The sequence below is a fragment of the Xyrauchen texanus genome, chromosome 35 (genome assembly GCF_025860055.1).
Source record: "Xyrauchen texanus isolate HMW12.3.18 chromosome 35, RBS_HiC_50CHRs, whole genome shotgun sequence".
Lineage (NCBI taxonomy): Eukaryota > Metazoa > Chordata > Actinopteri > Cypriniformes > Catostomidae > Xyrauchen > Xyrauchen texanus.
Window position 1 is genome coordinate 24,796,078 of NC_068310.1, and position 27,647 is coordinate 24,823,724.

General features: G+C 38.2%; 1 protein-coding gene across 1 annotated transcript; it reads right to left on the minus strand.

Moving 5' to 3' along the window:
• Window positions 1-6,621: 6,621 nt before the first annotated feature.
• Window positions 6,622-27,185, minus strand: LOC127629085 (fidgetin-like protein 2). Its single transcript, XM_052106127.1, has 3 exons — window positions 27,103-27,185; window positions 25,295-25,436; window positions 6,622-11,046 (listed from the first exon to the last, which is right to left on the minus strand). Exons 2-3 carry the CDS (start codon window positions 25,374-25,376, stop codon window positions 8,996-8,998), a joined length of 2,133 nt encoding a protein of 710 aa, XP_051962087.1. The 5' UTR covers window positions 25,377-25,436; window positions 27,103-27,185; the 3' UTR covers window positions 6,622-8,995.
• Between the last annotated feature and the right edge of the window lie 462 nt (window positions 27,186-27,647).

Below are 27,647 nucleotides of genomic sequence, written 5' to 3' on the forward strand. Positions count from 1 at the left end.
GAGACCCTAAAATGCAGCAAAAACGGAATCTCTCTAGATTTCGAGACAGAGGCCCTGTCCCAGTACCCCCACTTGCGGTTTTGGTCTTGCCTACTTGCCCACTTGTCTTACATATTTCCAGTGTTTGGCCACTAGTGTGCAAGTAGACGTGAAGTCTGCGAGTGTGTGGATGACTTTTGATTGCAGGTTGGGACAGTTGTATACTTAAAGGGTTAGTTCACCCAAAAATGAAAATGATCCCAGAATTTACTCACCCTCAAGCCGTCCTAGTTGTATATGACTTTCTTCTTTCAGCCAAACACAATCGGAGTTATATTGAAAAATATCCTGGCTCTTCCCAGCTTTATAATGGGAGTGAATGGTACCTTAGATTTTGAAGCCCAAAAAAGCACATCTATGCATTAAAAAAGTAATCCATACGGCTCCCGGGGGTTAATAAAGGCCTTCTGAAGTGAAGCGATGCCTTTTTGTACGAAAAATATACATATTTATATAAACTATAATCACTGGCTTCCAGTAACGGCCGTTCATGAGGGAGTCGATCCATTAATAGATACTAATACAAACCATTTAAATTAGATGCTTCTGCTTGTCATTTATATAAGACGAACAAAGACTGCTTTGCATAACTTATCAGTATGTGGTTTCATACAACAAATAAAAAGCATTAAAATTTATATTTTATGGTCAATACATAAAGATGAATATTAACCATGGTAGTAGTTAATCATCTTTTTAATATTAAAACAACATTTACTAGATGGTATTTTGTATGACACACTTGCTGATAAATTACAAAAATGACCAGAAGTATTAGGCAAGAACAAATTAAATAATGTGATTATTGGGTGAGATGTATAACACATAGGTATTTAAATATACACATAAATAATAATTTGTAATTATGATGCTGCTATTAATTCATCCCAAACACATTATATAATGTTGAATATTTTAATTAATCCTAAAATAAATATATGCTTCACTTACGTTTCACTATCTGATTATAATAAATATAATATTAATAAAATATAAATTATAATTATGTTAAATAAATAACTTGTGGTATGTAGTCGCGTGTGACTCCTGAGCGTGATTAACTCTGGGAATATTCCGAAGCGGTTTTCGCACTAGTGTGGATTCAGAGTGGCACTGAGCTTTGGCACGTTTAGACATGGAGCAGGCTTAAACACTTACTTCCTGTCGCGTGCACGCGCACTCAAGTGGCCAAGACAGCAAGTGTGTGTATTGGGCAGGGCCAGAGCCGCTGTCAATTGTAGGCGGGGAAACGACGCCATTTCTGATCGCAACAGCTCGGTTTCCAGTAAGGACTTTCGAAATGTGTTTCCGTTTTCTCAAAGAAGCTTGGTTTCTTGCTTGTGTACAGGAAAGACGAAATAGAGAGGAAGAAGGGATGAATGAAAGAGTCAAATAATGAAATATAATGTTTATGTTTTTAACCGTGGCAAACTGAGCCGTGCATGTTTGCTATAAAATAATACATTCAGAATAATTAATTCACTTTTGCGTCTCCTGCGGTCAATCTTAGTTGTAGGCTAAGTCGTTGAAGTCAGGAAACTGCGTCGTCATTGCTGTCTATAATCTATATGACTATAATCATTTCTAAGCTCACATACACTTATATAAATAAATATTACATTTACACAATTTCAACATCAGCTCGTCGATATCTGAGAAAAAAGAAGAAGAAAAAAGGATAAAGTCGCTCCAAATATTTGTGATTATTATCTAGATTCCTAATCACCACCAGAAACAGGAGCGACTTGTGTGTGTGTGTGTATATATAATTTTATTTTCTGGGAAAGTTGTGGAAGGTGGAAATGGGTTGGAACACCGTTAACAATAATTGCATTATTTTGTAAGACCACCAGAGGTCAGTCGGTAATTGTGTCATTCAGTCAGACAAAGTTATTCATTGGTTAAAGGGTTATGCAGTAAATGTGCAATATAAATAAATGGGCATACATAAAAAGACAATATAGGTTTGAATCTGAATTTAAAAAGTTTCAGACATTGTATTGTAACTCCAAACTCATCCCTTATGTATGGTGGTCATCCAAGCTTCAGGCATTCCTCATATCAGTCCCCATTTCCTGGCTGGCCATGATACGTTTGCTCTGCGTTTGAGGACTGTTGAGATGTCAGCAGAATGTAGTTTGAGCCTCAGGGGTTGTTTTCATGACCAGCTTTAACTTAAACAAAGTGTCATTTGACTTGATCAATCTCCCACTGATCGAGTTTGACAGGTCTGAAACTGAAATCTGAAGTTGCAAAGGTTATCCATAAAATTCCATAACAGTTATACAAAGTGTTTAATTTGTACCACAACAAACCATTCACAACTGTTTTTAAGTCCAATCTCTTAAATAATGTGAGTAAAAAGACTTTTGTCAAGAAGTTATCACAAGGTTTGTCAAGATCACAGTGATGCCAGTTAATGTGTTTGTCATTTTAAGCCTAAAAATAGCAGACAGAAAAACAGATTGTTAGTTGTTTGACCCTTGCAACTCATCTATTAGTTTTTTATATTGATGTTTGCTCTGTTTGCACTTTTTCCCTACCCTCTTTCACAGTTTGTGAGGTTGTTATAATTTTGGTGTCCTCTTAGGTAAAGATCCAGCACTGACCAGCACCGATGGCAGCACATCTGGAATCAATACAGCTGAACTAGGTAACGGGGGGGGGGGGGTAGGGCTAAGGGTTGGGCTGGTTACGGGTTTGGCCCTGGGGGTCCATGTGTCCCTGAATCTCAAATAGACTTGATTGCAACCAGCTGGCAGCCTTAACTCACCCTATGTCAGGGATCTCCTCTGATGTCAACCTTGTCAGTATCAAGGCTAGACAGGACAAAGGAGCGCAAGAGACAAGCAGTTATGAAAAGAGGTGCAGGCAGAGACAGGGTCTAAGCTTTGGGAAATCTTATTGCCTGCTGCACTTCACATGAACTCTCTGGTTTCCATCATGATAATTTCTACCTTTGTGGACCATATGGAAGACCATTTCCATTTAAAAATACAACAAAATAGCACAGATTGCTGGCACACTGAACCTAGTGCATAGTCATGCTTTTTGTGGGGACTTAAAATCAAAATGATGCTCTTGAAAGGCTAAAATCACATATAAACCATGTTATCAATGTAGATCCCAATGCACCAACAAGCCATCAAAGGGAATGAGTGCAGAGGACATGAAAGCCAAAACTCCTTTGCATTTGCAATTGTCATTAAAATCCTATTATGTATTAAACCAGCCTGATGCAAATATACTTTTTTTATATGCAATATAATTTTGTCACCAAAATTGCACAACATTATGGAGCACACATGCATATTTCCCTTTGCGATCTTAACAGTTTTACTAAATGCTGACATAAACAATTGTATTTTTAACCTTTCCTTCTGAATATGTACAATTGGTTATTCTGTAATTCAGATTTTTCTCCAGCTCTGGAGTCAGAGAGGTTGAGTTCAAGCTGACCAGGTCACATCCCTCAGTTGCTATGAGGGTTATTGTGGAAGATATATGAGGACTGATGGGGAATTTATGATTACTCAAGTAAATTTTGCAATACACTGAACAGGAAACAGATACAGGTCTTCTTATACAGATAAGCTATTTTAGTACTTACTATTGTTTACTATATGTACTGAGTTCAAATTGAGTAAATATGTACAAAGGAACACTGCTGAATTAAATTTTCATTGTGTTATGAGAATAAGTAACATGGATCAATGTGTGAATTGTTAGAGCATGTCTCACAACAGTAGACAACCAAACAGAGGTAGAGTCAGGGAAAAAAAGCCAGTGAGTCTTTTTAATGGCTTCTCATTGGTAAATAAAAACTTCTGAGTGTGCTAATTAACACTGTGTAAAGTAAACAAATTGCAAACTGTTCCTGCCTCTAAATTATTGGCCTGTAAGAGCACACAGAACTGATATTGAGCAAACTAGCTTAATAGTGTATGAGTCTGAGCTTTTTAACCCCACAATTACAGCTGAAATATTTAGCTTGCCAGTTGTTACAGATGTCACTAGTAAAAATGTATACTTATTACCTATATCTAAAAGCAAAATAAATAAAATGCATTTTATTTATTAGATATTCAGTTGTCAAATTAAATAATTGTGTAAATGTGAATCCACAGCTATGTTCATTGTGGTTCCCTATAGTGTTGGGTGTAATGCATTACTAAGTTATTAATTACTGTAATTACATTTTCTCATTTAAAGCTGCCCCTTTAAATTCTTGAATAATTAATTTGATTTTATATTATTTATTTGAAAGAATTAAAAGAACAGTTTCATGTCTATCCATGTATTTTCCATCTGGTCGAGGTTTATTAATGATCAACCTTCCTTTTGAAGGGTTTTAAAAAGTAATTAGTAATAAGTAATGCAATTACTTTTCAGACAGAGTAATTAGTACAGTAATCTAATTACACTGTAGAAGATGTAATTAGTTAGTAATTTATTACTTTTTTAGAGTAACTTACCAAACACTGCCTAACAGAGATTTAGTTTCAATGCAAAACTACCTATGCTAAATTCTCTCATCATTTACCCACCACTATGCCATCCCAGATGTGTATGCCTTCCTTTATTCTGCTGAAATCAAATGAAGATTTTTTGAAGAATTTCTCAGCTCTTTTTGTCCATACAATGCAAGTGAATGGGTGTCAAAATTTGGAAGGTCCAAAAATCACATAAGTCAGCATAAAAGTAATCAATAAGACTTAAGAGGTTAAATCAATGTCTTCTGAAGTGAAAGGTGTGAGTGAAAAACAGATCAATATTTAGCTCCTTTTTTTTACTACAAATTCTCCTTCCACTTTAACTTTCACATTCTTCATCTTGTGTTCTTGGTGATCAGGCCCGGACTGGCCATCGGGAGCACCGGGACAATTCCCGCTGGCCTGGCGACTAAGTTGGCCTGCTGCCAGCCAGCGCTTTTTTAATTATTTTTTTATTATTATTATAATTATTTTATATTACTACCTTTACCAGTGATAATTTTTGAATTCGTCATTCAATAAAATTATTATTAATATTAATAACAATAAAAAAAATAAAATCATGAATCTGTTAGTCTTGACTGGCAAGGCTACGATTCGACTTAACACCTCAGACAAATGGTTAAACAGAAAATGCGAGCAGCACCGATGATGGAGAGAAAACGGCCAGGTGGAGCAGAGAGGGAAAGGACAAAAAAAAATAAAGCACTCCAAGAAGAAGCAGCAAAATGTTGCAAAAAATTACTGACCTGTTCAGGGCTTCAAGTGCAGGTCAGTTTCATCTGTAAATACTGTACTTTTTTCTTCGTTAACTTAGTATTGAACTGCTAGCAAATGTAAGCGGTAGCGCCCGTCTAACGTTACATTCGTGGAGAAATCAAAACAAATGAGTGCACACAGAAAACTCAAAGAAGAAATGTACTGAGGTAAAAATTCTAATTGTGTTTTTTTTAAATTTATAACATATGATTTAGTTTAACATAACACAACTAAGGGAGCTGTTTTGCTGAATATTATCATGACTGAAAATGTTACATTTAATTTATTGTTCAATAAACAAGTAGCGTAGTTAATATTTATTATTAAGTTACTTACATTTTAGACACAAACCATATTAATTGTTTTTGTTCCATTTCACCGACTAAAATAGTTCCAAAGGAAAGCTACAGTTCAGCGTTTTGTTACTGAATGATTCAGCGTTTTGAACGAATCTTTTGTATGAATGACTCACTAATTAAGACGGTCACTTGCTGCCACCTATTGGCGGTTTAGTTTAATGTTTAATTATTGCATTTTTTTATATTCAAACATTTATTTAAAACATCTCATAACATTATTTATTGCAGTTGTAATTGCAGTTCACAGGACGTTATGTGCAGACGAATTTGATATTAGGACTGCTTTACTTCTAGGTTGGTTGTTTATGTTTTTATGTTATGGTCATATTGTGAAATTAAAGTAATTTGGGGGGACGGACAAGGTTGTCCGTGTTCTGTTGGTGATTCACATTCTTCATGCATATCGCCCCCTACTGGGCAGGGAGAAGAATTTCTGGCAAAAAAAGGACTTAAATATCGAACTGTTTTTCACCCACACCTATTATATCACTTCTGAAGATATGGATTAAAACATTGTATGATTCATTTTTATGCTGCCTTTGTTTTTTTCGGAGCGTCAAAAGTTTGGCACCCATTCACTTGCATTGGAAGGACCTACAGAGCTGAAATATTCTTCTAAAAATCTTAATTTGTGTTCTGGAGAAGAAAGAAAGTTTTACACATCTGGATGGCAGGATGATGCATAAATGGTTAGAGAATTGAAATTTTTGGGTGAACCGTGGCTTTATATCTGAAATCTTCAGAGTATTTATGTAGATTGAAGGCAATTCACCTTCACAATGCACCTGCAAGGAAAGCTGAGTCATAAGATAATTTTTGACATATTCTCTTTAATAATGTGTAATACTTTTTTCTTAAAATACAGTCTTTTTTGAGGTAGACCATTACAGTTCAAGAACATTATCATTTTTAAAACAGACATAAAAAAAAAGACATGAAATAAATATTTTCATGTACAATATGCTGCAAAAATGAGGTAGAAATGGTTACAGATAATGTAACAAGAACAAGATCCAAGAACAAAGTTACTGTACTAATAGATTCAAAACAGCTAATTAATGTCAATTTGTTGGACAAACTGTTAAACTACCCAGTATCTTTGCGTTCATGTGTGAAAATAGGCAGAATCAGCTTTTCCCTTTATTTTTTTATAAAACCAGTAACATGTTATCAAATCTGTTCTCAGTTTGGGTGAGGAGGAATTCCTGCTGCATTTTGATACGCTACGTGTTTTGTGTGCTCTGGATGTCCCTGAGTCTGCTAGGTTCTGTAGTTTTCCGCCTCTTCGCCAGAGATCAATATGTGTTCCTGGGGTCATTCTGATTGACCTGAGTGGCATGAGTGAAGCCACCAGCTGTACTTGAAGAGTTGAACAGTGCTATAGGGTTACTGGACATCAATCAGAATATGGCTTCTCTACAGGGCTATGGTGAGATAGAGGAGCGGGGGATGGGAGCTCAGCTCACCGCAGGGCCAGCAACCAAGGGTACAAACCATTGTGCTGAGAGCAAGGGGTAGGCTGGAGGAAAAGGGGCGAGCAGTAATTAGCCAATATACTGTATATTCTGTATTTAAACTTTAAATGGCCAACACATTTTAGGATATTGAGGTGTTGATCACTCCATGGTGAAATACAGCTAAATTTGTGAGTTCCATTTTGGAACCTTACTGACAAAAAAGCTGAAGATTTAAAACACTGTTAAAGGCTGTTCCATCTGGATTGTCTGTATGATGAGTGTGTTAACAATTTGCAATTGATGGTATAACACTTTCGGTAAAATTTATGATTAGACATGATTAGCTGCCAGTTACATAAAAACATTCTGATTCTCAATCTTTGGATTATTTAACTTTTCATCTTAGAATACTGTACTTGGGTTAATTTATAAAAGAGATGGTTATATACTTTCATAAATGTAAAATGATGCACATGTCCATACAGTATGGTGAATTCCAAAAGTCTGTGCATATCAAAATATTCTTCGTACCTATAGGAGGGTTTGAACAGTTTGTCCAACAAAATCAAACGTGGTCTGCCATCTACAATAACACTTCATGAAGACAATCATCACTCCATCAAAATCTACATAAAAAATAAAGGGTAAGGATAAGAGAAAATGTTTTCATAGAGAGTTAAAAACATGGATTTATGGCATCAGATTTCCTCTGAAATACCTGCATTACATTCATTGTTTGTCTTTGTAGCATTTTCAAGTTTCACCTACGAGGTAATAGCACAGATGCAGTGTGTTTACAGGTCTGTTGCTCACCTCCAACCTCAATACTTACTACTAAGACCCTAAGATTACATACATTCTTTATTTATCATTTCTGAGGTAAAGAAATTCTTCCTGAGTATTTCAAACAAGACTACATATAGTAAGATAAAATAAAACTGAGTAAAGCAGATGAGAGAAAACAGTCATTCGTGGACCCGTGCTTGTTTTTGTGTTTGAGGGTCCTGAGTAAAGGCGCCAGAAAATCATATTGTCAGGAATGTGAGTGGATGTTTACATATCATTTTGTATGGAAAAATATGTGGCAAAAGATGTTGAAATATGATGCATAATACCTTTAGAGCACTGTTTTATACAATGTTCTGAAAGAAGTGTGTCAACAGTAATAGCCTGTCTCTTTCTTGTCTGACTTCCTATGGATTTTAATACCATTTGGGTAGCAATGCATACTCTTTTGGTAAAATGACAATTTTTAAAAAAGTGCACAATATATGACCATGGTCTACCAATTAACTTTGTAAAATACTGCCACTTTCTTTTCTAAGAGGTTGCATAACAGTAGATACCTTTTGGTGAATGCTGTGACTTGGGCAATATAATGTTGGTGAGCATTTGATTTTCTTAAGTTTTGATACATCATAAGCACTTTAAAAATATTTTAAGTAAATCAATGCAAAAGATACAACACCACTGGAGTGAACTGGCAATAAATAGGATCCTGAGAGTTGCAACTAATGGGGGTATATTTAGAAAAACAAAACCAAGTTATCTATAACCTCCAGGTTTAGTCCAGGATCAAGGTTAATTGGAATTCTAGCGAAATTCCAAAATATAATTCAAACTCTCTATCAGATAAGCCAAGCAACTAATAAATGCCCCTTCAAGAAAGGCCTAATATTTAATTTCTTAGGGAAAAATAAAGTATATGTATATTTATAGAAAAACAACACACCATGGCATGTTTCCTAGATTAAATGCATTAAATCCAAAATGCCTCCCCACCACTCCACAGTAATGTCTCAACATATCGCACTGTTTTGGCTGCAACATGTAGTAAAAAAAAAACAACAAAAAAAAAAACAACATTCAGCAGTGGCTGACTAGTTTCTCAGCGGCTATAAACTTTGCTCCACTCCATACAAGTGTCCAGTTCTTTGGGGGTGCTTTGTGGGCGTACCTTACAGAAAGCATTTTCAAAGTCTTGAAAGGCAGGGGAGGACAGGGGGGCAGGGAGGCCATGCAGAGGCACGGGTGTAGAGGCAGAAGCTGATGCCAGGGCCTGCTGGCACAGCTGCAGCAGCTCCCAGATAGAGAAGCCTTCTGAACGTTGCAGCACTGCTGCCATCTCCCTTTCACTTAGACTGCAGCCTTGGGGCGCCAGCGCCTGCAGAAGGACCTGTCTGCGTGTGCTCCCATCTGGCAGGCCTACGTGGTAGCGCTTGGAGAAGCAGCGCAGAAGGGAATCTTTGATCAAGTCAGGCCGTCTTGTGGTGCATACCACCAGAACCAGGTTGGTCTGACCATGCTGGGTCTTCTCTAACTGGGCCTGCAGTTGCTGTCTAAGCCCTTCCTCCTCGATGGACTCCACCTCGCTCAGCAAAACCACTGCAGGCTGTCGGGCCACTGAGAACAGGGTGACCAAGAGTTGCTCTGCCTCTCCCTTCAATTTAGAGGCCAATGTAACACCACTTAGCCTGTAGAAGGTGGCACCCAGTTGAGATGCCATGGACCGCACCAGTTTGGTTTTGCCCCCTCCTTGTGGGCCGAACAGCAGGATGGTTCTGGGTGGGCCGATGGCAGGGTTGGACCGCAGAACAGGCCACATGAGGTCCTCTTCAAGTGCAGCTTTGATGTGACAATAACCAGCCAGTTCATTCCAAAGTACAGCTGGGCTGCAATCCTGCAGCTCCCTTCTTACCAGCTCCATCATCCGGGGCTCCATGTTTTTCAGGGGATCTGAGCGCTTCTGAGAACATTGCTGGGAGAAGGCCTGTTCTCCACCTCCATTCTCACCAGTCATGGCTGCTGGAGGGCTGTAGTCCCCTGCCGCTCCATATGGTGGTGAAATCAATGGCTTTAGTCCACTGTACTTTCCCACTTCATCTCCTTCTAGACTAGACTGGGATGAAGGTTTGCTGGGTTTAAAGGCTTGAGGATCCGTGCTGGCTGTTCCAAAGCTATTCCCGCGGCACTCTGCTTTATCAGTGACACCATAAGGAGAATCTCCCCCATCTTTCATTGGGTCATAGCTATATTTCCTATAGCGTGAGCTCTCTCCATCTTCCTCTTCCAGGTTCATCTCAAATGCTTTCCTTTTCAGAGAGCCCCCAGGATCTGAGCCCCCTAGACTGCTGTTCTGATAACCATAGCTGCCTCCAACCACCGTGGGTCTTGAAGGAAGTGGAGAAGGGGCGGCTATGGCAGAGGGGATGTAAGGGGCTGGTTGGTGGGAGTAGCTGGGAGCAAGGCTAGCTTGATGTGGGTAGGTGCTAGGGGGGTAGTTGTACACAGGGGCCGAAGGCGTATAACTGGGGAGAAGTGTGGGGTTAGACTGGAGGGCATGTAGCGAGGCTGGTGGAAGTGCTGAGCTGGGTTGGGGACAGTATCCTGATGAGATGTAGGTGCCGTTGTAACTGGGGGGGTAGTCACTGGAATGGGGACCACTGCAGGAGCTGCTCCCACTGTAGCCTGAGTCCGAAATGTTGCTGTTAACTGCTGACACACTGCCTGAGCCTGGTGGGCCTGCTGATGTGGGTACCACCTTTGGTCCCGTCAGACCATCATGTGAGGAAGCAAGCACTAATGGGTATGGCCCATCAGTGCTGTGAGTGAGAGGCCAAGGTTCAAGTTCACTTTTCTGGCCTACATTGAGGGCCCCGAATACCCCCGGCTCAGGGTATGCGCCCATAGCAGGGCGCTCATACGGTGAGTCTAGCATGCCTGAATATTTCTCAGCATAGCGTTTTAGCAGGTTGGAGGCTGTAAGGGCTGAGATGTCGTCATTGGCCCAAGCATAGCTGTTGGAGCCACGGCTGCGGCTGGGGTACAGCTCAGACTTGTGGGCAGGGGATGAAGTGGTGGAGGACACGTCCAAATGCTGCTCAGGCCACTGGCTCAGGGGCTGGGCATGCTCCGGGTTCCAGTGCATCTTCAACAAGCCTGCACAGCAGAACAATTTATCAGATTTACATACAGTATAAAAGAAGCATACTTGCTATGTTTCACCTTTATACATTTGTTTTCCTCATCCTAACACTACTATAAAGGCCAAAGTATACTTCTGTTGTCCGTACATAGAGTATGCAAATAGTCCGCCCATACCATATGTGTGAAGCCCAATATTTCTAGACATCCAAACAATTCATGTCTTTCCACATCATCCACATATGCGCCTGGCCTTGACTGTCCTAAAGAGAACACAAAGCAGTTGAAGTGTTCATGTATTAAATGCATCCCCACAGGGCTGCGGTGAAGAGTATACTTTGAAAGGCTGAACGCACAACTGTGCATGAGATGAATGGCACACAGTATGCCAGACACAAAGTACTGTATAGCCACTAATACTCCACCCACTAAATGTGCTAAAGGAGTTTATTGATGGCAGGGCTGGTTTTTGGATGCTACTTTGATGGGTGAGAGGACAATTTGGTATTATGTGCATGCATGCATATCTGTAACAGTATTCTTTAAGTTTATTAATGTCTTCTTTGTTTATTATTTATAAAGTTTTATTACAGTTATTTTTCAATATTACTTTATTTTATTATTATTTTGTAATATATTATTTATTCTTTTCATGTCCCTGTCGGTGTTGTGTGTATTGATGCTTTGGAAATATTGTAGGTAAAAAAACAATCGTCAATAAAGTAATTTTAGTCTTTTACTTTGCTGTTGTAAGTATAAAATGGAATGCTGTGAATTTGCTCTTTTTTGAAGCCCTCAGAAAAGCAGAAGCCTTGTGTTGCCGTCTGCAGCTCTCCTAGAGGAGAAACTGTTATCACCCTGTGCATGTTTCCCTCTATACATCCCCTCCCACCACCACAGTCCATCCACAAAGCAATTCTCCAAAAGCCCTCCATGGCAGGAAAGGTGGGAGGTAGAGAGAGAAGGAACCAATTGGGTAGGGAGGGGAAGATGTGGGGGGAAAAGGGGGGTGGGGATGGCTGGATGGAATAGTTGTGCTATTCATTGACCCTTTCCCATGAAGCATAGACTGAGTGGAATGCCCTTTCCTCTGGCTATCTCCAGCCCCGCTTTCTTGTGATTAATTATGCTGGCCTAATGCTGAGAGGATGAAAGAGATCTTAATGCACACAAGAGAGAAAAATAAATCACAGTAAAAACCAAAAACCAAAATCTTGTTTTTCCAAATCCGGACTCTACCATGTCCCTTCCCCCTTGTAAAAACACATTATCTTCTTTAGGTGCATTTTGAGTTTCTAGGGGTATGATAGATTTAGGAGAGCCAATCAACATGTTCGGTTTCACAGATTAAAGGATTGCATAAGAATATCAATCCTTAAAAATTCAAAATCACACAATGTATCAAAATGAGCCATAAAAATATCAAAAGTGACTCAAATGGATAGTTCACCCCACAACATTTTTTATTTTATTTTTTGTCATAACGTTCCAAACGTGCATGAATTTATTTTGTTCCATGGAATACAAAAGAATATTTTAAGCAGAATATCTCAATCACCATTCACTTTCATTGTATGGAAAAAAAGATGCAATCAAAGGGAATAGATCTCAATCTTTTGGTGAATAGTTTGATCATCGGTTTCGTGGGGCAAAGAATGTCTTTAAAACCAGCCATTTCATGGTGGTTTTCCAACTGCTCCTTCCAGAGACATTAGCTTGAAATTCCTCACATAGCTTGGCATTATTGAACTGTCAGGAATCAGCCTGGGTAAGCTACAGGTGGAAATAGGGGGAGGTAAAGGAATAAACTGCAAATCTCCATAACAGAATGCAATCTGGGGAGAAAGTGATGATTCAGTATTCACACTTCTGTCACTGTGCGATCTGCTGCTTTATTGTAATCAAACCTCAACCCACTATGCCATGTTCGTCACTCCACTTGTTCTTTTTTTTCTCCTAAAAACTTGTCCTTCCCTCATTGTGAGCTGTTTCTGTTTCTCAAACTCTCCCCCTCCCATGGCCAAACCTTCCCATGTGTGTCTTCAGATTATGCCTACTATTTATTCTAAAAGTTCACACCAACAGACCAGATGGCCATTGGATTACCATGTCCTTCATATTCAAATCTAGAGCCTCAAGTTATCCATGTCCAAACTAGGGCCTCTACAAGGCACTCCAAATCTGATATCTAATATACCAACAAGAAGAAAAAAATAAATATATATATATATATATATATATTTTATCAATGGATTTTAGTCAGGGCAGAAGCCATATTTAATTTTTCATGATTGAAATAAAGGCTGTGAAGGATGTACAGTCTGTCCAATGGGTTGCTCTGTATATTTGTGCCATTCATTAAAAAAATTAAACATAATGTCATGCCAAACATAATCCAGTTGACAAAACATTCCAGAAAACATAAGGCATTATAATTAGACATGACCTAGAATCACTCATTTTAAATCACAAACATTAATATATGTGCGTTTACCATGACTAAGGTTAAAAGATAAACAAGATGAAAACAGGCAAACTTATTTGACATTGTCCAGTCAGTAGAAACCATATACATACAGCAGGACATTCCCATCTGCAGGATGGTTTGTGAAGTGCTGTATGGAGCACAATAATGGGGCCACTGTGTGACAGAGATGGATGGCAGCCCAGGGGAGCTCATAAAACCTGCAGCGGGAAGGCAAGGAGGAGGGGAAATGGACAGCAGGCGCTCCGGCCATCATGTGTGTGCTTGTGCATGCACTCGCATGTGTATGTGATAGGATGGGTGTGACATTAAAAAACTCATTCAGGCAGCCAAACTGCTGTCCAATCCATCAATATAAATCAGTGTGTGTGTGTGTGTGTGTGTGTGTGTGTGCAGCAACACATATGGAGAAGCTCCTCCTAAACGGACATGGAAGTGACATCTCGGTCAGGTATTCCTGTTTACTTGAAGTCAAGGATGAATGTCACTGACTATTTGAACAGTTTATCTTTCATAATGTTGCTACTTTGTGTGGTGTTAGAGAAAAGTGCTACCTATTAGAGTGAAATCAACTCCAAATGAGTTGGTCTGCAATTATATTCTCTCCTCATTAGGGACTCTCTTATAACCTAGATTTAATTTATGTTTCTATTTAAATCACCACAACTCGGCAGAGATTAACTCATGGGAATAGTTAGAAATGGGAATGACCACTGAACACTATATATATTAGATAATAAATTAGAGAGAGGTGGAGATGATCATATGTGTTTTGAGAAATATGGCACTCAAGCTCATCAAATATCAAGCTCATCAAGTTCTTTATCTCTTAATTTCTCTCCATCTAACCCAAACTAATCTGAAAATCTAACCTGAAAATAAACAAAGTTTTAGAATTTTACAAAGGAATATCGACATAACATGAAGAAAAAAGATTTTAGATTCTGTACTATTTTTAGGTCACTAATCAAATGTAAGCAAGTTTATGAAATTGACCGTCTTAACTCAAAAACAAACAAACAAAAAAGCAAAAGGTCATAATTTTAAAATGCTCTTTGGAAAATTCTCAAATCATGCTGGAATAACACTGATTACCAACTTTTTACACAAATTTGAGATCATCATGCCATCTTGGGTGCATGCTGTCTTTAAAGCAAAAGAGGGATATAACAAATACTAAAAAATTCTGAAATTTATAGAACAGATTCAATAAAAATTTTCACTCAAATTGTTATGATATGCATTAAATGAGGAAAAATGCAAAATAGAAGCATTTTCACTGGTCTCAGACTGTTGGACCCCAATGTACCTAAAATATAGCCAAGTCTGTATGACCTCTAATCACGCATCATTAACACAAGAGGCTGGTGTAAACACAGATTGCGGTGGGATTAAGAAAAAAAAGGCCCTTTTAACAAACCTTCATTGTCCACATGGGGACTTCTGGCCATTGCTTTGTGTGAGCCAGGATGAGTGGCTTGCGCTGGTGGCTCTGTGAGAGTCCGAGGCTGGCAGGGAGACAGATGTTTCCACTGGTCGCCTTACTGTCTGTGTGTCCATTGTTGGGCCGCCCATCCAGCAGACATCCCACTGGCCTGACAATCCCATTGGTCCTGAGACAATAGCTGAGGGATCCTATTGACAGAGGCCTGCCTAATTATGGAAATCTTATTAATCTATTCAGCAGCAGTGTGTTGATAGCCTTTGTTGCCGGCCAGGGATTTATTGAGGGACTTTTGTAGATTGCTCCATCTTGATATTTTGCACATACATATATGCTGAAGAAATAGCGATTAACTAATAGTTTAAATTTAGCTGTAAGACAGTAAACCCCTCGGAGAAGTCAATCTTTTTAATTAATCCCCTTTAAAACACAATCGGATACGGTCTTGATGAACATTCTGTCACAAGTATTGCATTTTTAAACAGCATGTCAAGTTTATTACAGCTAAAACATGATGTGAAACATGTTGCTGCAAGGCAGACGCTGAATCAGATGATCAGCAGGAGAGCGAGATAAAGGGGATCCGGAGATGGCAGTTCGAGAGAGATGCACACGGCCGTGTTGCATGTTTGTCTGTGTTTGTTTTATGTTGTTTTAAGTTTGAATTTAGACATTAAACTGTTTATTGTTCAGCTGGTCCCCACCTCCTCCTTGCCTGTCCTTATACTATTACAATGATGTTGAAACACGGGAGGGAGGAGGGCTGTGCTGTTGTGGAGTCCTCACTGCTACCATCGCGGCCGTCTGTCTAGGGACTGAGGGGTTGCAGCCGGCCACCAAGAGACGGAGGATCCGCTGCAGTTTGCTAAAGAAGGGTGGCACCCCGGCCTGAATCAGGTAGGGGTTGAGTGTGAAGAGGAGGAGGGTGTGGCCGGGCTGTGAGGCTGCAAGGCTGGCGCTGTATCAGCTGATCAGTGGGAGAGCTAAATAAAGGGGAGCTGGATACGACAGTTCGAGAGAGAGAGAGCGAGAGAGAGAGAGAGAAAAAAAGAGAGAGACGCATGTGGCCATGTTGCATGTATGTCTGTGTTTGGTTTATGTTGTTTTAAGTTTCAGTTTTGACATTAAACTTACGTTTACTGTTCAACCAGTACCCGCCTCCTCTTGCCCATCCTTATACTGTTACACATGTCTAAAAACAACTGCATTCTGTTCCATTACATTGCGAGCTTCATCTAGCCATTTTATAAATGTTAGAACTAGTGATGGGTCATTCATGAATGATTCATTAATTTTGAACAAATCTTTTATGTGAATCAGAAGAATGAGTAGTCTCAGAGAGTGATTGGAGAGTGATGGCTATTGAATATGTAACATTTTTATTTAATTCTGGTCAAATGAACAAAATGACTTGCATAAAGCTCATTCATTTTGCTAAATGGGACTCAAAGATTCAAGTCAGTAAAATGAGCCGATCTTCCCATCACTAGTTAGAATGCCCCTTATGTAACTGCCTTTTTGTGGTCAGGTAAACCTGAAACCAGGCTAATGGTGGCTGTAGTCAAGTAGTTGATCAGCCAGCTCACTTACTAGTCAATTTTTTAAATATATAGTTTTGCACATATTTGCATTTTCTCTGAGGAATTAATATCAGCAGTTCCACATCAATAAACCAGTGAAAAAGGTTAGGCATCCAGAAATATTAGTTATAATATGGAATGATGCTCCTACAAGCAGGTTGCCAGAGCAGAAGGTTGTGCAATGTGAGATCAGAACAAGCCCGGCTGCCAAGGGATGCTTAGCTTTTCACAGCTTCCCAGGGGTCTGTGTGCACTTTGAGGCCGCATCACTTTTGTTTTCCTGCACTGAGGAACAAAACCTACATGGATGCAACAAGCCTTCTGGGACACTGGGCCATTAAACTAGGCAGATTGCACAGAGGCCAGATGTAAACATGGAGCAGGCTGAATCAATCCAATCAGGTATTATTGTGGGTATCCACTCCCTAAACCCCACACATAGATTTAAGTAGGTTTACCTATTCAAGACAACCTCTCAATGCCCATTCAAATATCAAATCCAACACACACTACTTTGCATCTTCAGCTAAATAACAGTAAGACATTCAACTCACATTCAACGTTGAAATAAGATACAATTTTAAAAGGATAGTTCATCCCAAAAATGAACATTCTGTAATAATTTACTCATCCTCATAAATTCCTTACTTGTGTATATCACAAAAGGAGATGTTTAGGGACTGGCTGCCTCAGATACCATTTACTTTCATTGTATGGGGAAAAAAAGCAGCAACATGTTTAAAAAAATTTCCTCGTGTTCCATGGAAGAAATAAATGCAGGTTTGGAAGGACACAAGGTTCATTTTTAGGTGAACTAACCCCTTTAAAAGGAAGGGACAAAAATAACCACAACCACACACACACACACACACACACACACACACAATTGCTCAGTCCAGAATTTTTGATTAATTACAACCACATTCTATATCAAAATATCAAAACAACTGAAAAGAAGTTGTATGGATGATAGTGGGCATCCTGTTAAGAATTACATAGGCTACTGAAACATTAGCCCATAGTGCTGGTATGTGTGGAACTCCCTTTGAAGTACACACATGCCACAAAAAATTTATTCTTTTAAGAGAGCAAAAAGACAAAAGGGAGAAAGATGAGAGAGATGGAAAGAAAGACAAGATCTTGTTGAAAAGAGTGCAGGCAGGAGGATTGTGTTTACATGAATTAATCACATTGGTGCAGATAAGATGGCACCCTGTGTTCAAATTATCTGCTGATTTATATTCCGTTCAAACATCCCTGAATCAATGCTTTAGGACGAGAGACCATAAAGGGGATAGCCTGCATGTTTAAAGTCATGTAAAGCCTTTATGATTGTTCTCCAAAACAAATTTTTACAACAAGCTGTACTGTAACAAGCCTAATTAGAAAGATGATCATCCATTATAGTTCTGAGGGATAGACCTCCCGAAAATTTTAATTCTATCATTATTTATTCCTCCTCATATTGTTTCAAACTCGTATGACTTTCTTTTTTGTTTTGCAGAATCTTTAGCCTCAGTCACCATTCACTTTCATCGCATATTTTTTCCATAGAATGAAAGTGAATGGTAACTTAGGCTTAAGTTCTGCAACAGAAGAAGGCATTCAGGTTTAAATCTACATAAGGGTTAGCTATCGCTTTAAATCTTAAAAGTGGAGTGACTTTGTTCACACACTATAAGTGGAGGAAGCAGCAACAGTCATAAGAATATAGAACAGACTTGTGGAAAGAGACCCCACAATGTCTAATTTTGTGCCCCTGTGGCTAACAAGGCACATGCCAATGGATGTCCATTCCTCTAAAAATCTACAAGTGTGCTGTAGTTCCCCACGAAGGCTTTGAAAGAGAATAAAGATACACACAGACAAGTGTGAAGTCTTCAACAAAACCATCAGATAATTCTGTACTAAACAACAGCTCAAAATGTATAGCCCATGCATAATAGGGCATTACTAAAACAATTACAATAAATCTGTATGCATTAGTTAAAGCACTGTGGTTAACATGATCCATGATCTCTTTCTTTCTGCTCATCTGCTCCTCCTTTCATGGGGCTAAAACAAAGTAATAGCATAAGCGGCCAAGGGCTCTCACAAGTTTTCACACCTGCTCCTCAGTGCACTGCCAGACACCGTGGCTCTTTTCAGGCAGGCTCTGTGGGGTCCCTAGAGGAAGGAGCGTATCTACTAGACAGGGTTGGGAGGGTTACTTTTGAAATGTATTCCACTACAGATTACAGAATACATGCTGTAAAATGTCATTTGTAAAGTGTTCCATTAGATTACTCAAGTTCAGTAACTTATTATAAATTCTTTGGATTACTCCTTCAGCACTTGTTTTGACTATAAAAACTCTGCCAGTACAGTGAGACAAAATACACATGTTAAAAATATATTCTCTAAAAAACGTAAATATCTTTAGCAGTGTTGTTTCTAAAACAAGATAAATCAAATTGATCATGTTTGTATATTTTTTTTTATATTTTAACAGGAAAACAATACAAAATGATTATCAAGAATACGATTTTTGCCCTAATATCAAAGTTCTTACTAGAAAAAAGAAATTATGAACCAATGTGAATTTTCTTGATAAAAATATAAGCGTGCCTGGTAACATCTGCATGTAAAATGGCTAGAAATAGCATTTTAGTTTAGCGTAAAGCTGACAATTTACACAAGGTTTATTTCTATTTCTTCTGCTCCAAACGTACTTTTCTGTCTGCTCGTATGAATGTATCACATCATAAGAAAGTGTTTCACTGCTGTTCAAATGCACTTTGGATCACATCATTTATATGTATAAATGTTTTCCATCTGAAAGGACTAAACATTAAATGAAACAAATGACAATAAAATGCAAAGTAATCTCTTCAGTAATCAAAATACTTTTTGAATGTTACTGTATTCTAATTGCCAATTATATAAATTGTAACTGTAGTGGAATACAGATATTTATATTTTGTATTTTAAATACGTAATCCCATTACATGTATTACGTTACTCACCAACACTGCTGCTAGAGTGGCAGTGAAGGATCTGATTTTTCCCTCTCTCTCTCTCTCTCTCCAATAGTCTTTTGTGTAAGCTTTCCATAATCTCAGCTTTTAAGGTGCTTTTGCTTCACCTTATGGGACAATGTGTCACCAGCCACAGGTTCACGTCGACAATTCTTGGTACGGTTCGCACACTACTGTAATTATTGTGCATCTCACTCCTGAGGTATTGCGTTTTCAAGAAGGGGATCAGCACTTGTGCCGAATGTATTACTTATGGGAAATTTTGTAAAATTTTAATATTTAGTATTTTAAAAAATGCTTAGGATGCCAAATAATCGCTTTTAGTTTTCATAGCAACATAAGTCTATGTTTTAGGTTTGCTACCATTAAAACATAAAAATGATCCATTTAACAGCAAAATTAAGGAAAATATTAAAATACAACATTGTCAGAAGTGTCATCCATATAATCTCCATTTGTCATATTTGAATGTTGACTCCTGTGCATGTTAGCTGGTCAGTTTAGCTTGAACTTTAAGCTTGGGGGATCCCATTGGCTCACTGAAGCTAATTGGGTTTGAATGAATGATTAGATGTGTGGCTAGATGCTTATCATTTTAGAATCCACTTCCCCATCCCCCTGGTCAGCTAATTCTTGTCCACAAATGGCCAAATGCCCAGCACCCCCTCCTTCTTTAAGAAAAACAGGGTCCCTATTTTCTGCGGCCGCAGGCCAGGTTTAGGTCATTGTGTCCACTAATATATCAAAGAACAGCTGTCCTAAGGCTCTGTGATGACCAATCACCCCCTTCCATCTGTCTCTCTTACCCAATCTCTCCTCCATCTCCCCCTTTTTTTCTTCCATCCTGTTCCTCCAATCTCTCTCTTCACCAACCCATCGCTCTTTCCCCCCACCCTGCCCCCTCATGAAGTTTCCTGACTGTGTAGTGGTGCCCTTTCTCAAATTCCCCAGCCGCTTTATTTTATGACCCAACTACCGTGTTGGGATTTTGTGTTAATACACTCACAAATAGGACTTTGCATTGGCTCCTCACACAACTCTATCATATGATATTTATGCTAAACCATGCGAGAGAGGCCCAGCATGTGCGTGTTAGAGACTGAAAGACCAGTCCGTTCAGAAAGCTGCAGCTAGGTTTTCTTGTAGAGACTGAATGGCAGCCACAGAAAATTATTGTTTTAAACTTCAGAAAATGTAACTTCAGCATTCAATATGTTTTATATCTGTATGTTTAGTGTCTCGTAATGCATTGGCAATGAATAATTACAGTACCTCTAATTAACTAAAAAAATAAATAAATAAATTTGTGCATATTTAACATACATATTTATATAACTAAAATAAATGATAATCAGCCAAATTCTTGCAAGTTCTTTGAGATTAAGCAAATAGTAAATATACTGTATTTATGATGATTTTTTGTTTGTCTGTTGTAATGCATCATGTACCTTAATTTAATCACGATTAATCACAGAAAACTGTGTGATTATTTAGTTAAAAAAAATGTATCGATTCACAGCCCTAATTATAACATTCACATTACATAACTCTATATTTACAAGCTTTTTTGAGCACTATCAAACTGAGTGACAGCTCAACTGATTCAAAGGATTGGGGTATGAGTCCTAAAGAGCATGTGAGTCTAAATGTTTCCAATCGGTTGTTTATTTCCTTTAAACAATTAGAATTTACACCTCAATTGTGATGTGGTCACATGCATTTTTGACTACCTCTGTATGTGGTTTTTGTGACCGTTTAAGATAAAGGTTTAAGAGGGAGATTGGTTTTGTTCATTTAAAACTAAATAGAGCATTAACGATAAAAACTTCCTCTTTTTGGTATAAAATTTTACTCGCTTTTACCGCTACTCAGTGGACATTTCACCTCAGAACTGCCGGGATACATGTAAGAGACCATGTAATATCATTTTGCAGTGACGTAGCAACGGTCACATAATTTTTATGAAATCAATCTGCTCATTTCCAACCCAGCACAGCATGTGGTTTGGTTCATGCAGAATGCATTTCAGACAATACTATACTGTTATGAAAATGTGATTCCAAACCTCCTTCAAGCAAGGGTCTTAATTAAGATTTCCAAAAGAACTCAGTTAGACCCAATTACAAGCCAGTGGAGGTATATCTTAGGATATCTTGGCTCCCTTGGCCAGGAGAGCAGAGGGTGAGCTTGACGCTCAATAAGCCTCGGAAGGCCTGGTCTTAATTGGAAGCCTAATTGTGGCAGCAATGGGCCTAATGAGCTATCTTTAATGATGCTGAGATGACTAGCAGGGGTGGGGGTAACAGGCAGAATGTGTCTCTCTAACCCCCTTTTCCTATGGGCGCCGTTACTCTTCCATCTCGCTGACTGCACTGTGGGCTAATTAAAGCCCTTTACAACCGCCGCTAATGACCCCAGTGCTCATTCACACAGACACTTCAGCACCTTGCCTGTTTACCCATGCCCCTCCAGAACTGTATTCATCCTGATGCTCTCATTAGAATAGATGTGTTGGATGCCCGTTGTTACATCACTCCTTCAGAGGCATGCAGTGTGCCCCTTCCCATAGAGCTGACTCAAAGCCAGATGCTATCGGTGTGTGCTTCTTTGGTGTGCCTTTAGTGTGGAGAGGGGAAAAAATTAGGTCATGATAAAAGAGCGGCTGGACTGGAGCTGGCGCTGTAATAGGGGCTGGATATGCTTATTTCTCTTTAAACAAGGAATATGTTGGAAAGCAGGGCCCCTGAACAATAAGAGTTAGAACGCTCATGGGCTGCTGGCCTGGGACTGATTTAAGGGTGTGTTTGAAGTGCAGATTACAGATTCTTTGCACCGATTCCCTCCAGGAGAAATCATGGCCCCAGGAATCTCTATCAGATTTCCTTCAGGTCTGGCTCTGACTGTTCCTGCTCAGCTTGTAGCCCCTACGTACTCAGAGTTATGGAAAGGGCGGCATATCTAATTGTTTGTGGATGGAATGTGAACGGATGTAACAGCATATGACAGACATCCCTAAATAACTAAATACTAAAATGCACATATGAGGGTTTGTGCATGTGTGCGTTTCTGTGCTTAAGGGTTACAGAAATGCCTGTCCTTTCAAGTCAAACATAAACACTGATGTCAGAAATACCCAGCCGTTTCACAAAGAAAATTCCAGCATAGATGTGACACTATTCACATCTATACCATATAAGCTCAGCTGCATTCACCTGACTCGGAATAGAGGGCTTATGAAGCATACAGAACAGAAAGGACATATCAAGAATGGTTAAAGAGAGCAGAAGGAATTTGCCTGTGTTTAAAAGCTTTAAGGGTAAACAAGAGGGACATCTAACTCCTTTGTGTGCTGTCCTAATATCACACTACACACTCACTATTCAATCTCTTTCTCTCTCTCTCTCTCTCTCTCTCTCTCTCTCTCTCACAAACACACAAACACACACACACTCATTATGTAGTCAGCAAACTTGGCAACAACAAAAAAAAGACCAGTTTCTAAATCCAAATACATGCTGCAACACTGGAAAATCAAGATCGGTCACATCAGTCATCTTAAACCAGCGGCTAGCGCACGAAAACTGTCCAGATCCTAAAAGAATTCTAAATATTCTATCAGGGCTTTGTGAATTAAAAAAAATATATATTTTTATGTGTGCTCAGACATCCTAGGCAACAAAAATGCAAAAAAAAAAAAAATGTTTTGCATTTTGGTAACACTTTACAATAAGGTTGTATTTGTTAACATTAAGATTAATAAATGCTGTTAAAGTATTGTTCATTGTAAGTTCATGTTAACTATTGTGTTAACTAATGTAAGGAATACAACTTTATGGTAAAAAGTTACATTATTGTAAATACATATTACACATATTGTATATTAAATATATACAAATTCTAAACTATTATTTATTGATTTATGAAAGCAATGGTAGAATTTTAGTTTTAATTATAAATGTAAACTAATTAAATCATTAAAATATGTAAATCAATACGAGATACATCTAAAGAAAAGCAAAAGCAGATCATCATCAGCCATTATGGTCAAATAACTACAGCAAAACAAGAATGTCAACTTGTCAACTGCTGCTCTTCGGAAATTTGCTGTGAAACTAAATTAGTCAGTCTATACATAAGCAGTCATTTGTGTTCCAGCACAAAATGCTTCTTTGTACTCCACTTCTGTGGAATGTTTGACTCAACTTCTGAGGAACATCTAACCTACTTCTGAGGATTTCATCAGTATTGATTATAAAAGATAAACATCTGTCAAAAGAAGTTCACTATTTCGACAAAATGGGTTTGACAAAAGGAATTTATCAAAACAAACACAAAAAGTAATTATTTTGGCACACATAACAAAGGTCTTCTGAATGCCTTGCTAAATGGAATTAACACCATATTACACATCAATGTTAATCACTTGAAGCAACACCCTAGCAGCTGACTCATTAATACATGATTACATCTCAAATTGAGGTGACTTGGTCCTTTAGTTTGATTTCCCTCCCTCATTTTATGTAACTGTCATGCCTATAAAGCACAGCTAAGAAGAGCTAAAGACTTGAGAAAAAAGCATCTCTTCAGGCAGAACTGAGGGAAGAAATCCCCTGCTGGCCTACAAACAATGCTGTTTTGGAGAAGGCCAGCGCAGAGCTCGAATGAAGCCTGGCAGGGGGGTTAGGAATGGGGCTAAAACTGGACACGTCGGTTATTAGGTCAGTTGAGAAGGGTTGGGGGGAAGCGAGCCGGAGAAAGGGAGTCAGAACAGAAGAGAAAGAAAGAGATATAGAGAGAAAAGGACAGAGAGAGAGAGAGAGGAAGTAGCTGTGCTAGTAAGCTGAACACTGGTGAGATGACACTGTCAGGACCACAGGATTTTTGCTGGTAGAGCCATCAACTCACCCCCCAAATCCCTTCTCTTTTTCCTTCCAGTCCTACCATGAAAAAAACAAACACATTGTACAACCTCTAAAGTATGACTTAAAAGTATAGGTCACACAAAAATATAAAAAATATCTGTCACCATTTACTCACACTCATGTTGCTCCAATCCCCTATTATTTATTTTTCCACGGAATCCAAAAGGAGATGTTAGGCACAATGTTAGCATCTTTTTTCCATGCAATGAAAGTGAATGGCGACTAAGCGAATTTTCTGCCTAACATGACCTTTTGCATTCCACGGAAAAAAGAAAAGTCATACAGGTTTGGAACAAATTTAGGTTGAGTTAATGACATGATGGGTAAACTCTTGGTGGATCTCTTTAACTCTATTATTATTTTGAGATTGACTTTATGGGACTTATTTTATGGGACTGGGATTCATGTTTCGGGTCTCAGGGACCTCAATTATGCAGGTGTAAATATAATAAAGTTATTTAAATTTTAACCTCTTATTTTTTTTTTGTTATGTGTTCCTCTGACCTAATTAAAACTTAGTAGGGAGATACTATTGAAGGTTTCCTCTTTGTTTTACCACAGAAGTTTGCATGGATTATTTTTAGAAATGTGACTCTTCTCTTAGTTAGACTATTCTCCATTCTTTTAATATTGCATCTGTTTGGGTTCAACTTGGGTGAAAGATACATTTTTTTAACGTGTTATTGCTCAAACAAACCAAATGCAATAAATGTAACCATAGGGCAATTTTTAATTAGTCAAGGGTTGACAATAGGTTTATTCATTACAGTTGACACACAGTAGCTTGATAAAAATAAGAATGTGGTTACACTTACTATAGGGGACAATAGGACTCAGCATTCTGTGGACCTGGTCTCGATTATGATTATAGTTCTGCAGGGAAACCCAGCTTAGCATCTGTATGGCTGTAGTCCATCGCTGGCCTGTACTCGCATCTGGACTCTTAAAAATCTATTCCTGTAAAAACAAAATAAAGAAAAAATAGAGGAGGGTATTTAAGACGGGCAAACAGTCATCGTATACACAGAGAAGATTGCATAATCCATGTGATAATTTTGAAATGTAAACAAACACATTTTTTGATGCATGAATTCATGCCCACAAGCATGCAACCCACAATCAAGACCTTCAAAGCACTCACCTCAGTTTTAGACAAGAGTGAAACAGTCATGCACATAAGCACTCTCTCACTGTGGGCTGAACACACACAGGGGTATTCATTAAGAGCCTGCTAACAGGCATTAAGCTGATTGTATGGCTATGTCCAGCTTCTAAATCTCCCTGACCAAAAGCACCACACATACCCTAGCCATTCTCCTTGCCTCATAACAGCAGCAGAGAGCATGCTTTCACAAAATTAAGCTCATTTTATCCCTATCCACATACTTCCCATGTTCAATTATCACTCTTTTTTTCAACGACAGATGCAAACTATGATCAATTAAAGCAGGATATATTAAAAAAAAATCTTTCAAAGTCAATATACTACATAAAGAATGAAAAATGCAAATGCTAAATTTGAAAAGAATTTTTGATTAATCAGCTATTTGATAGTAAAAATAAAACAATTACTCTTCTGATGTGGGGAATAATATTTTGAGAATATACTAAATCTAAGCACATGAATGGTGAAAAGACTTTTTCTGACCATGCAAAAGCTGACAACTAATTAATTGATTAAAAATAATTGGCTAAAATTGAGTGAATTTAATATATACAAAATCAGATTTATTTATTTTTTAAGTGTGACAGTGTCATTGTTTTTCAACTGAGCATCTAAGAAAGCTCACACATGAATGAAAAATATTACATAATAATGCTTGTCAAACAGAGTACCGTATAGCTGTGCTGTTGGAAAATGAAATGGCAACTTTACTCTGACATGCTATTCATTATACAATTAAATTTGCTGCATTGTATCAAAAACCGCAATAAATGTACAGAATTATATATTCATGAACGTGTACTGTACATATTATCCGAAATTGCACAATTATATTTAACAGAATTAACAACAGTTTATTATTGTTACCTAAACTGTTTAAGTAAAACATATGCTAGTAAATGAGCAATAACACCCTATTTTACTAAACAAAGCATAGTTAATGTAACATACTTTTCTGTAGATGCACTATACAGTTAATGTAGTTATTTTTGTTTGTTTTTTGGGGAAATTTTGAAATTGTATGAAATAAATAATGTCAGTCTTCAGACATAGATTAGTCAAAAAAAAAGAAAAAAAAAAAAAAAGAGATTTTTGAACATTTTTAACTATATTAAAATGTAAAATTGTTTGTTAAATTTTTTTGGCCAAAATACTATCCTAAACGAACCACCCCTCAACTTGCTAAGAATGAAAGCTGACACATTGTATATACCCAGCTCACATACACATGCAAACATCAAGAATTACCTTAACGAAGCAATACGCTTAAAAACAGACACCTGCTCTAAACTGAGTGCAGAAGAGCTGTTTGGCATTAAAGGAGAGAGAATGCAATGAAACGCAGAGTGTCCAAGCTATCAGAAGGAGTTTAGGATTAAAACTTTCAATCATTTACAACTACAGACAAGAGCAACACCAAACTGCAAATCTACCATTTTAGTACTAGGGTAGACATACCTCCTCATGCCTGCATTTCCAAATCAAATTCAAAACCAGTTAGATAATCCCTGGAGCAGACAGACTCGTGTGTGCGGTACTATTCTTTTTCCACATATGGGACACAACTCTCTCACTCTCTCCCTCCAAACCAGTGACAACAGAGCACCCATACACACAATTACCCTCCCCCACCTTTCCCATCCCCCTCTCCCTCTCTCTTTCTCTCTCCCTCACTCTCTTTCTTATTAAAACTATTTAAGCAGAGAGAGAGAGAGAGAGAGAGAGAGAGAGAGAGAGAGAGAGAGAGAGAGAGATGGACTGTGGGTGGGGGCAGCTGACCAATCATGCTTGTATTCTTTTTCAGAGATAGAAGAGAGAGTGGGAGTGAGAAGGCTATATATATATATATATATATATATATATATATATATATATATATATATATATATATATATATATATATGAGTTATATATATATAGAGTTGAAGTCAGAAGTTTACATACACCTTAGCCAAATACATTTAAACTCATCAGAAAATACATTTAAAATAGTTTTTCCACAA